General features: G+C 40.7%; 2 protein-coding genes across 2 annotated transcripts in view; one reads left to right on the top strand and one right to left on the bottom strand.

Moving 5' to 3' along the window:
* METTL20 (methyltransferase like 20) overlaps positions 1–1,786 on the top strand; it is a 30,428-nt gene extending 28,642 nt beyond the window's left edge. Inside the window, exon 5 of the transcript XR_001000862.1 lies at positions 499–1,786. The gene's annotated coding sequence lies outside the window, so the exon portion shown is untranslated. The remainder of the gene's footprint in view (positions 1–498) is intronic.
* AMN1 (antagonist of mitotic exit network 1 homolog (S. cerevisiae)) overlaps positions 785–13,060 on the bottom strand; it is a 56,838-nt gene continuing 44,562 nt past the window's right edge. The window contains exon 6 of the mRNA XM_011934141.1: positions 785–1,069. Coding sequence (XP_011789531.1) covers positions 996–1,069 — 74 coding nt within the window. The 3' untranslated portion in view covers positions 785–995. The remainder of the gene's footprint in view (positions 1,070–13,060) is intronic.

Genomic DNA, 13,060 nt, shown 5'->3' with positions numbered 1-13,060 from the left:
ACACGTATGTTTATTGCGGCACTATTCACAATAGCAAAGATTTGGAATCAACCCAAATGTCCATCTGTGACAGACTGGATTAAGAAAATGTGGCACATATACACCATGGAATACTATGCAGCCATAAAAAAGGATGAGTTTGCGTCCTTTGTAGGGACATGGATGCAGCTGGAAACCATCATTCTTAGCAAACTATCACAAGAAGAGAAAACCAAACACCGCATGTTCTCACTCATAGGTGGGAACTGAACAATGAGTTCACTTGGACTCGGGAAGGGGAACATCACACACTGGGGCCTATCATGGGGAGGGGGGAGGGGGGAGGGATTGCATTGGGGAGTTATACCTGATATAAATGATGAATTGATGGGTGCTGACGAGTTGATGGGTGCAGCACACCAACATGGCACAAGTATACATATGTAACAAACCTGCACGTTATGCACATGTACCCTAGAACTTAAAGTATAATAAAAAAATTAAAAAAAATAAAAACAGGCTTGATGTTCAGGTCTGCTTTTGGCAAATGGGTATTTAAATTCTCCAGGAAGCTAAGAGCCAGAAAATAGGAAGGTAACTATGCTTTTAGAAATATGTTTACTTAGATTCTCCCAAGGTTTATACTTACAGGTAAGCTTATAACAATAGCTCAAATACCTACATAGGAGAAGGAAATCTCAAGGGAAAACAGTTAATTTTAAAGTTATTTTAAAAACAAAATCCAACACCATAGATCAGAGTTCATGCTAGGATTATCATTTCAAAAATAATGACTCATCCAACATATAGAATAATAGCACTATTAAGATGTTTAAGAGTAAAGCACAAACCATGTATATACCAAGACTTAGCTAATTCTCTGAGAGTTATAACTTAAGACAATAAAATAATTAAAAGTAGTGTTAACATTAAATAGAATGCAAATCTCTATAGATGGTTTCCTGGGAAAGTAGTTTTGATAAGCTTTCCTAGCATTGATCATCTTCAAAAAAGCATCAATAAACAGTCCATGTCACTTGCTTTAGTTTGTTTGGGCCTACTAATTGCTCCAACACTTCTCGTGAATGATCTATAAAAGAAAACAATGACAAGATATTAATTGACAATAATAAATATTTAATGTTTCCTCATGTCTAACTGGAGATGATGTTAATACACAGTTATTTAAAGGATTAAAGGAGGTGATCTATAAAGCACAGTATACAACTAACTTGCTAATAATTAATGGTAGCCCTTACTATTATTAGGTGTAGTGCACCTATCACAGTATTACTTGTTTAAAAAAAAAAACGGCATTTGTTGTTTTCTGTGTAATTTCATCATAATTCCACCAACCAGAGTAATGGTGTAATTTCACCATTAACCTGTGTTAATGGTTAATAACTTTTTTCAGGATCTTAGCTGGAAATAGATGATTCACTAAAGTGGAGTGACTGAACAGCATTTAGTTAAGGGAATATTTACCAAAAAAGTAGGATTAAAGAAAGCCAATAAACCACCTTGGGAAGCTGCAACACACCCAAAGGGTTAGAGGACGTAGTAGTCACCAGAACGTGACAAGTTGACCTGTAGTTGAACATTTTTCCATGTCTGTATAATACTATTATAAAATATGATTTAAAATAGATAACCATTATATAAATACACTGTAATTTAACCGATCTATATTATTGGACATTTAGATGTTTTCAGTTTTTCACAATGTACAGTCGTGATTTTGATATGGTTTCCATCCTAGTTTTAGGATGTCTTTAAAAAATCTGAATTAAAGCAAAAATACTGATAACATTTTGTTAGTTTAAATATTACTCATAAGTTTAACAGACTTGTTTCCATAGCTACAACTTATGTTTTATATACAACCTATCTCTAACCCAGTCTTGGAAATCCTGTAATTTGGTGGTTCCTAGACAGATTTCACAGACCAGTAGGAAAAAAAAAAAAGATGGGCCCAACATATACAGTGACAAAATTTTATTTTAAGTTCAACAAAATTAAGCAAAAATACCAAGGTTTATTGCCAGTAAGAGAACCAGAGAGTGTATAGAAATGAAAAGTTATTATCATTGGGAAAACAAAGGTTTACAATTCCATTTTTTAAAAAAGTAGCTAGTAAGATAAATGCAGTTTTATTCATGGTCATAAAAATATTATTGGTTATTGTAGAGGAAATCTAAATCAAAGATAGGTTCAGATTATGTTGAAAGTAAAAGAATGGAAAGACATACCATATAAATGGCAACCATGACAAAGCTGGGTGGCTATAGAAGAGGGGGGAAACACTTTCCAACTCTTTCTGTGAGGCCAGTGTTACCCTGATACCAAAGCCAGACAAAGACATCACATAAAAAGAAAACTGCAGACAAGGATCTTTTATTAATATAGACTAAAAAATGCTCAACAAAATACCAGCACACCAAATCCAGCCACTAGAAGAAAGGATTACATACCATGACCAACTGAGATTTATCATAGGAATGCAAGGTTAGTTTAACATCTGAAAATCAATGAGTATGATATACTGTGTTAATGTCCTATTGCTGCTGGAACAAACTACCACAAACTTAGTGGCTTAAAGCAACAAATTTGTTATTGTACAGTTTTGAAGGTCAGAATTCCAAAATGGGTCTCACTGGGCTAAAATCAGGTGTGGGCAGGTCTGCATTACTTTTGAGAGGCAAGTTTTATCTTTTTTTTTGGAGGCTCTACAGGAGAATCTACTTCCTTTACTTTTTTAGCTTCTAGAAACTACCACATTCCTTGCATTCTTTCCTGCTTATTTAAAGTGAACAACATTGGGCTGGGTGCGGTGGCTCATGCCTGTAATCCCAGCACTTTGGGAGGCTGAGGCAGGCATATCATGAGGTCAGGAGTTCAAGACCAGCCTGGCCAACATAGTGAAACCCCATCTCTACTAAAAATAAAAAAAATTAGCTAAGCATCCTGGCACGCGCCTGTAGTCCCAGCTACTCGGGAGGCTGAGGTGGAAGAATCACTTGAACTAGGGAGGCGGAGGTTGCAGTAAGCCGAGACCACGCCATTGTACTCCAGCCTAGGTGACAGAGTGAGACTCTGTCTTAAAAAAAAAAAAAGTGGGCATCATTGGGCATAGTCCTTCTCAAGCTGCCATCTCTATGGTCCTTCTCTGTCCTTCTACTTCTAAGCACCCTTATGATTATATTGGGCCTACATAGATAATTCAGGATGATCTCCCTACTTAAAAATCAACTGATTAGCAACTTTTAATTCCATTGGCAACTTTATGTAACATAACATACTCACATTTTGGGCATTAGAACATGGATATCATTGGGTGGGTGAGAGCATTATTCAGCTTACCACCTACACCATTCTAATGGAACGAAGAACTAAAACCGCATGATCATCTCAATAGACAAACACCATTTGGCTGGGTGCGGTGGCTCATGCCTGGAATCCCAGCACTTCGGGAGGCTGATCACCTGAGCTCAGGAGTTCAAGACCAGCCTGGCTAAGATGGGAAAACCCCGTCTCTACTAAAAATACAAAAAATAAATTAGCCAGGCATGGTGGTGGGTGTCTGTAATCCCAGCTACTCAGGAGGCTGAGGCAGGGGAATCGCTTGAATCCAGGAGGCAGAGGTTGCAGTGAGCTGAGATGCTGCCACTGCACTCCAGCTTGGACAACACAGCAAGACTCAGTCTCGCAAAACAAAACAAAACACCAGTTGACAAAAACCAATGCTCATTCAACCAACTAGGAATAGAAGATGACTTCCTCAACCTGATAAAGGACATCTATGAAAAACCCATAGCTGGCAGGGTGCAGCGGCTTATGCCTGTAATCCCAGCATTTTGGGAGGCCAAGGTGGGAGGATCACTTGGGCCCAGGAGTTCAAGACCAGCCTGGGAAATATAGTGAGACCTTGTCTCTGCAAAAGAAATTTAAAAATTAGCTGAGTGTGCTGGCACATGCCTGTAGTCCCAATTACTCAGGGGGCTGAGGTAGGAGGATCTGCTTGAGCCTGGGAGACAGAGGTTGCAGTGAGTGTGTTCATGTCACTGCACTCCAGCCTGAGCAACAGTGCAAGACCCTGTCTCAAAAACAAACAAGAAAAACCTATAGCTAATAGTGAAAAATTAAATGTTTTCTCCCTAGGATCAAGACAAGGATATCCACTCTTTTGTTTTTGAGACAGTCTCATTCTTGTTGCCCAGGCTGGAGTTCAATGATGTGATCTTGGTTCACTGCAACCTCTGGCTCCCAGGTTCAAGTGATTCTCCTGCCTCAGCCTTCCGAGTAGCTGGGATTACAGGCGCCCTCAACCACGCCCAGTTAATTTTTTGTATTTTTTTTAAAACAGAAATGGGGTTTCACTGTGTTAGCCAGGATGGTCTCGATCTTCTGACCTCATGATCCACCCGCCTTGGCCTCCCAAAGTGCTGGGATTACAGGCGTGAGCCACCGTGCCCCGCCAGGATGTCCACTCTTGCCATTTCTATCCAACATTGTATCAGAGGTTCTAGCCATGGAAATTAGGCAAGAAAAAGAAAAGGCATTCAGGTTGGAAGGAAGAACTAAAACTATTTGTAGATGATGTTATATTGTGTATACAATATCCCAAGGAATTCACTAAAAAAACAGAATAAATGAGTTCAGCAAGGTACAAGAACAATATATAAAAATCAAATGTATTTCTATATACCAACAATGAATAATCCAAAAATGAACTAGAAAGTAATTCCATTTATGTTGCCATCAAAAATAATAGAATACTTAGGAATAAATCGAATGAAAGTGAAAAACTTATACTCTGAAAACTATAGGCCATTATTGAAAGAAATTAAAGATCTAAATAAAAAAATCCAGACCAAAAGACTTAATATTATTAAGATAGCAATATTTCCCAAATTACCTACAGATTCAGTGAAATTCACATCAAAATACAAGCTGGCTTTTTATTGTTTGCAGAAATCGGTAAGATGGGGCCTGGCAGGGTGGCTAACACCTGTAATCTCAGCACTTTGGGAGGCCAAGGCAGGCGGATCGCTTGAGCTCAAGGCTGGAGCTTAAACTCCAGGCTGGAATTTAAGACCAGCCTGGGCAACATGGTGAAACCCCGTCTCTACTAAAAATACAAAAATTAGCCAGAAGTGGTAGTGTGCACCTGTTGTCCCAGCTACTTGGAGAACTAAGGTGGGAGAATTGCTTGAACCCTGGTGGTCAAGGCTGCAGTGAGCTGAGATGGCATCACTGCACTCCAGCCTGGGTGACAGAGACCCTGTCTCAACAACAACAACAACAACAACAACAACAAAAAGAAATGGATGATTCTAATATTTGTATGAGAATTGGAGGGACCCAGAACAGTCAATAGAATTTTGAAAAAGAACAAAATTAGAGACTTAACACTTCCCAATTTCTTTCTTGTTTTTTGAGATGGAGTCTCACTCTGTCGCCAGGCTGGAGTGCAGTGGCATGTTCTCGGCTCACTGCAACCTCTGCCTCCCAGGTTCAAACGATTCTCCTGCCTCATTCTCCCAAGTAGCTGGGACTACAAGTGCGTGCCACCATGCCCAGCTAATTTTTGTATTTTTAGAGACAGAGTTTCACCATGTTGGCCAGGATGGTTTCGATCTCTTGACCTCATGATCTGCCCGCCTTGGCCTCCCAAAGTGCTGGGATTACAGGTGTGAGCCACCGCACCCAGCCAACACTTCCCAATTTCATTTTAGCTGGTGTAATCTACAATAATTTTGGCATTTTTCCAAGTTGTGAATATGTTAGTTATCAAACGTTATATATAAATATTTGTCTTCTGTCTACATTTGTCACTCTTCTGTGGGAATTCACTATTGCACATTATAGGAAGATGCTTTTCCCTCCAATAGTAAGCATGGAACGTTTTTATGTAATTTAAAATTTTTGATGCCAGATGGCAGTATTATATTAGTCTCCTTAGGCAGCTTCTTCCTATGAAGATAGATATTTAGGACTGTGGGTTTAAATAAGAATATTCAATGCCTTCATTATGCTACAGGGAAAAACTATGGGGTCGCTAAGTATTTCATAATCCCTTGGCAGAACATTTTATAGAAACACATACTCTCTCTCTTGGCTGGGTGCGGTGGCTCATGCCTATAATCCTAGCACTTTGGGAGGCCGAGATGGGCAGATCACGAGGTCAGGAGATCAAGACCATCCTGGCTAACACGGTGAAACCTGTCTTTACTAAACATACAAAAAAATTAGCCAGGCGTAGTGGTGGGTGCCTGTAGTCCCAGCTACTCAGGAGGCTGAGGCAGGAGAATGGCGTGAACCTGGGAGGCGGAGCTTGCAGTGAGCCGAGATTGCACCACTGCACTCCAGCCTAGGTGACTGAGACTCCGTCTCAAAAAAAAAAAAAAAAGAAAAGAAGAAAAAAGAAACACATACTCTCCAGACTGAAAAAGAGCTAACGGGTCATTTATGCTAATCACACAACTGATGCTTGATGTCACCTTCCTATTTGTTTCCCTATCCTAGTAACAGGTAAGCCACTTTACACTAGAGGCTCAGGAAGGAATTATAGATTGTGGTTCAGATGACTTAGGTTTTACTTCCAGTTCTATCAACTATTTCTAAGATGTGGGGCAAGCCACTTAAATCAATTGTATCTCTGTTCCCTTATCTTTAAAATGAAGGAGTTGTATAGATGACCTTGTTGGGGCTCAGAAAAGGGTTCCCCAAAGTATGGCAACTTTGGCATGCTGCGTACTTTGAACTAAAGGACATTGGAAGGCCTTAGAATCCGCCTCAGAACCAAGGTCTCTGACCTTCTCCTGCCCTCCTATCTCTTACCCTTCATTCTCCCCAAGTGAGTCACAGAAACCAGGATTCCTCTTCCCCAAGGTGGGTCACAGAAACTAGAACTCTTCCCCAAAGGAAGACATAAAACCTACAAATATTACTCTAAACTTCCCCAGCCTTTCTGCCCAGGAGCTGGCCATAAAGAAATTCTCTGATGTACCCTTGTCGGATAGATCATAAGGCCCTCATTCCAGAGTGGACCCCGCCCTATACCCTGGAAAAGGAATGTCACACAGAAAGGCCGAGAAGAATCTGAACAAACAGGCCTTGCTGGGTTTCTCCACTCTGTTACTATTAGCTCATTCTCTTCTCCAGTCACAACTCTACATGGCTGTCCATACTTCATAAGCATAAAAACAAGCAGTCTTCCCTGGGTGTTTGGCTCTTCATTTCTGAAGTCTCCTATAAATCTTTGACCAAATAAACCTGTTACGCCTTTCTCTTATTAACCTCACTTTTCTTATAGGACTGTCAGCCTTGATCCTTATGATGGGTGAGGAAAGGTATAGCGTTCTGCCTCCCAACCTCTAAGGAACTGTTGACCACCTCTGTAAAAATCTATGACAATATAGATGGAGAGTATTTTTTGAAAGATTCATGGTAGGAGCACTTGGAACACCAAGAAGAAGAAGAAACTATGGGAAATACAAACTTTTTTGTTGTTGTTGTTGAGACGGAGTCTCGCTCTGTCACCCAGGCTGGGGTGCAATGGTGCCATCTCGGCTCACTGCAACTTCTGTCTCCTGGGTTCAAGTGATTCTCCTGCCTCAGCCTCCCAAGTAGCTGGGATTACAGGCGTCCGCCACCACGCCCGGCCAATTTTTGTATTTTTAGGAGAGACGGGGTTTCACTATATTGGCCAGGCTGGTCTCAAAGTCCTGACCTTGTGATCTGCCCGCCTCGGCCTCTCAAAGTGCTGGGATTACAGGCGTGAGCCACCGTGCCCGGCTGAGAAATACAAACTTTTAACAAAGTATTTTTTTCAAATGTTCAAGGAAAATGTAATTTAGACATTTTTATAGAATACACAGTGAAAAAAGTACGGCTGAACACATTTTTACAAATAATGATCAAAGTCCTAGTGTTTCATTACACTGATCTGGCAAAAATAAACATGTCATGCAGGATTAGTAATGAATGAAATGAATGAATAACAAGGAAACAGAATAATATAGAATTAAGAAAAATATGAAATAAAAAAATGAGTTATCCTTTAAGCAAGGAATCAGCTTTAATTAAAGGGAAACCCTGATGCAAACCACTTGGGTCTTAAAATACTGTTTTGGCTGGGCATGGCAGCTCACGCCTGTAATCCCAGCACTTTGGGAGGCCAAGGTGGGTGGATCGCTTGAGCCCAAGAATTCGAGACCAGTCTGACCAACACGGTGAAACGCTGTCTCTATTTATAAATAAATAAATAAAAAATAAAAATTTTAAATACTGTTTTGGCTCTTTGTGGCTAATCTTGATGTCTATATTATCCAGAATCTACATAAAGAACTTGCTGGCTGGGTGCGGTGGCTCACACCTGTAATCCTAGCACTTTGGGAGGCTGAGGCAGGTGGATAACCTGAGGTCAGGAGTTCAAGACCAGCCCGGCCAACGTGGTGAAACCCTATCTCTACTAAAAAAATACAAAAAAAAATTAGCCAGGCGTGGTGGTGCACACCTTTAATCCCAGCTATTCGGGGGGCTGAGGTTGCAGTAATCTGAGATGGTGCCACTGCACTCCAGCCTGGGCGACAGAGTGGCTCAGTCTCAAAAAAAAGAACTTTCCTTTAGATCAGATTGAAACAAATCCTAAGATTAAAATTCAAGTCAACTAAATTGAAAGCAGCAGATTTCCTGTTGGATTCTCCTGCCTCTCAGGATAAAACATAAGGAGTCTCTAACTCCTTTATTGCTCTTCTAAAATCCTCCATGTCTTTGAATACTGTGAAATATGCTTAGATAATTATGAGAAAAGGCAATGCATGTCTGTTGCAGGAGATTAGCAAAGGTATGTAAGTTGAACTTATTGATAATCATTGAAGACCTAATGGAATTAAAATGCTTTGGTAAGTTTTAGGACAGGTGCAGTGGCTCACACCTGTAATTTCAATACTTTGGGAGGCCGAGGTGGGCAGATCACCTGAGGTCAGGAGTTCAAGACTAGGCTGGCCAAAATGATGAAAGCCTATCTCTACTAAAAATACAAAAAATTGGCCAGGCATGGTGGCACCCGCTTGTGATCCCAACTCGAGAGACTGAGACAGAAGAATCGCTTGAACCCGGGAGACGGAGGTTGCAGTGAGCCAAGATTGCGCCACTGCACTCCAGCCTGAGCAACAAAGAGTAAAACTCCATCTCAAAAAAAAAAAAAAAAAGATTTAGTAAGTTTAAAAATTATTTTCATGCTGTTGTAACAACTATAAAACTATATTTTTCTTTCTTTTTTTTTTTTGAGATGGAGTTTTGCTCTTTGTTGCCCAGGCTGGAGTGTAGTGGCACAATCTTGGCTCACTGCAACCTCCACCTCCCGGGTTCAAGTGATTCTTCTGTCTCAGCCTCCCGAGTAGCTGGGATTACAGGCGCCCGCCACCACGCCTGGCTAATTTCTGTATTTTTAGTAGAGGTGGGGTTTCACCATGTTGGCCAGGCTGGTCTCAAACTCCTGAACTCAGGTGATCCACCTGCCTCGGTCCCCCCACAGTGCTGGGATTACAGGCATGAGCCACTGCACCCAGCCAAAACTATAATTTTCATATTTCTAATAGCAGCTTAGTTTTTATCTCTTCAGCAGAAGCCGACTCAGAGTACTTATAATAGTTTCAAGTCCTAATTCATAATGTGAAGTTATGTTTTAGTCTGACCAAGGTTAAGAAATTTTATAAATACTTAGAGACATAGTTGAGAAAATAGGTTAATTCAGGAGATCTGATGGGAAATTACAGTGAGCAGTGCTAATTTGGGAGTCACGTTGCTTTGAGGGTAACAAGATAATTGCACATGCATATGCAAGTATAGTAAATACTTTCTATAGAATATAAATAAGTCTTAAATACTCATATGCGAGCAATCATATGAATATATAAGAGGAATCATGTTATATAAGGTGCCATGAAAGAATAAAGGGCTTCCATGTATCAAACAAAAAACCCCCACAAACACAACCAGCATTTATATTCCTTGGAAAAAGAAGAAATTAAAAATCAAATACAAGGTGAACATGTTAGCCCACTTTACTTCCATTCAATGATGTTAGCAAAAATATATCATTATAGAAGATTTAGGGGTACTGATGGTTAAGTGGGAAGACTAGAAATGATCTGGATAGTTAAAATTTCTTCAACTTTTTTCTCTTTAAAGAAAGTTTATTAATAAAAGCCATTTTATATGAACTATTTAAAAATTTTATTTTTTTTTGATGTGATGACTCAAGGTTGAATACATTGTATGAAGTCTTGCATTATTATTTTTATTTTATTTTATTTTATTTGAGACGGAGTTTTGCTCTTGTTGCTCAGGCTGCAGTATAGTGGCGTGATCTTGGCTTACTGCAACCTCTGCTTCCTGCATTCAAACAATTCTCCTGCCTCACCCTCCTGAGTAGCTGGAATTACAGGCATACACCATCACGCCTGGCTAATTTTTGTATTTTTAGTAGAGACAGGGTTTCACCATGTTGGTTAGGCTGGTATCATAGTCCTGACCTCAAGTGATCCATCTGCCTCGGCCTCGCAAAGTTCTGGGATTACAGGCGTGAGCCACCGCACCCGGCCTCTTGCATTATTACTAATATTAGATCTCTCAATGTTTTGATAATTGGCTATTATGCACAAGGCAAAGTCGAGATCCATAAGACTTAAGTGATTTATTTGATGTTCTGGAGAGATGGTGGGGATGGGATCAGTGCTCGTTTTACTATATCTTAAGATTTTGGTTCTAGTCTTAGCACTATTATTATTTTATTAGACAGCGAGTCTCAGTTAATGTTGTGCAGGCTGGTTTCAAACTCCTGGGGCCTCAAGTGATCCTCCCACCTCAGCCTCCCGAGTAGCTGGGACTAATAGGTGTGCACCACCATGCCCAGCTAATTAAATAAAAATTTTTATAGAAGCAGGGTTTGGCTATGTGGCCCAGGCTGGTGTCAAACTCCTGCATTCAAGCGATCCACCCACCTTGGCCTCCCAAAGTGTTGGGATTACAGGCATGAGCCACTGCACCCTGCCACAGATAACATTTCAATATCTCACTTTCCTATTCTGTGAAATCAGGGATCAGAAAAATAACAATAGGTTGGCTAGGTTAATCAAAAAAGTGTTCTGTGCTAGAAATTTGGAAATGCTTGGACACATAAAGTTAAACAGTTTCTTAGGTATAGTATTTCTCACAGTCTTTGACAAATTAACACTCATAATAGTGGCATGCTGCACTTCACAAACTTTTTGGACATATAAACACTTTTTGTTTTATGTTATGGCATACCATCTAACTGTAGTGAATCTGAAGGATTTCAGGGCAGAACAAAGAAAAAGATGTGACCACAAGGTGGCAGCGGGACACAACAAGCTCTTTTTGGACAGCGCTTTGACAGGTTTGTATGCCAGGAAGTTCCTCACAGCATGAGAGCTTCCAAAGGCAACAACAGTATAGGATGGCCACTACCCAGAAGGAGCAGGGTAAGAGCATTCCTGGAGGACTAGAGAGGGTGTATGTGTCATGATGTTGTTTAGCAGCAAGACTGGGAGGTCTCTAGGTTAGAGAGCTCCATAGGGCAGCAGTGGGTTGGGGTCTTTTATAGCCTGGGGTTTTTATCTATGGATCGTAGATGTTGAGTGTAGTTTGCAGGGTATGTAAAGCAGGTGGGCTCTAGATGGCTAATAATTTGGTTATGTAGGCTATAAACAATTGGATGTGTAAAAATTTGATTTGGTGCTGATGGGCTTTTGAGCTAACAGTTCTGGTTGCTGTGAAGAAGTAAACAACATGCGGCCCCAAAGGTCATTTTTAGATCATTTATGTAACAGTATCACCTAGTCCAGCATTTGCCAACTGTGATCTTCCAGGTCAAAAATATTTTTATTCTATTCCAAATATTTTGAACTCCTGCCATTTCAATGTCTACTTCTACCACTTCTGGCAACCACACAAAAATATAAGAAGTGATTTGAAAGGGGTATGCTATTTTTTTTTTTTTTTGAGACAAAGTCTCACTCTGTCACTCAGGCTGGAGTGCAGTGGCACCATCTTGGCTAACTGCAACCTCTGCCTCCCAGGCTCAAGTGATCCTCCTGCCTTAGCCACCAGAGTGGCTGGGATCACAGGCATGCGCCACCATGCCCAGCTAATTTCTGTATTTTTAGTAGAGACAGGGTTTCACCATATTGGCCAGGCTGGTCTCAAATTCCTAATCTCAAGTGATCTGACTGCCTTGGCCTCCCAAAGTGGGGGACTACAGGCGTGAGCTACCGTACCTGGCCAGAAAATGATATGCTATTCTTGTTGCAAATGCTGAAGGTGACTGATAATTTTTCTTTACCATAAAGCAGTGGTTCCCAAAGTGTAGTCTGCATATTCTACAGTCTGAGGCCCTTTCAGGGTTTTGAACTGAACTAGTTACTTTTTTCATGGAACACCATTTTTACTTTTTAAAAGAATGACTGATACAGTTTGCTGTGTCACCACCCAAATCTCATCTTGAATTGTAGGTCCCACAATTCTCATGTGTCGTGAGAGGGACCCAGTGGGAGGTAATTGAATCATGGGGGCAAGTCTTTCCTGTGCTGTTCTTGTGATAAATAAGTCTCATAAGATCTGACGGTTTTAAAAGGGGAAACCCTTTCCTCTTGGCTCTCATTCTGTCTTGCCTGCTGCCATGTAAGATGTGCCTTTCTCCTTCAGCCATGATTGTGAGGCTTCCCTAGCCACATGGAACTGTGAGACCATTCAACCTCTTTTTCTTTATAAGTTACCCAGTCTTGGGTATGTCTGTATCAGCAGGGAGAAAATGGACTAATACAATGACTACAGTGTAAGGTTATTCTTATTTGAGTACTTGACAGACTATTTCATGAAAATAGAAGAAATGAGGCTGTCATTTCTTTTTTTTTTTTTTTTTTGAGATGGAGTCTCGCTCTGTTGCCCAGGCTGGAGTGCAGTGGCGTGATCTCGGCTCACTCCTAGCTCCGCCTCCTGGGTTCACGCCATTCTCCTGCCTCAGCCTCTTGAGTAGCTGGGACTACAGGTGCCC

This window comes from Colobus angolensis, unplaced genomic scaffold (genome assembly GCF_000951035.1).
Source record: "Colobus angolensis palliatus isolate OR3802 unplaced genomic scaffold, Cang.pa_1.0 Scaffold131, whole genome shotgun sequence".
NCBI lineage: Eukaryota > Metazoa > Chordata > Mammalia > Primates > Cercopithecidae > Colobus > Colobus angolensis.
The sequence above is the reverse complement of the archived record's forward strand: the minus strand, read 5'-3'. Positions and strand labels throughout refer to the sequence as shown.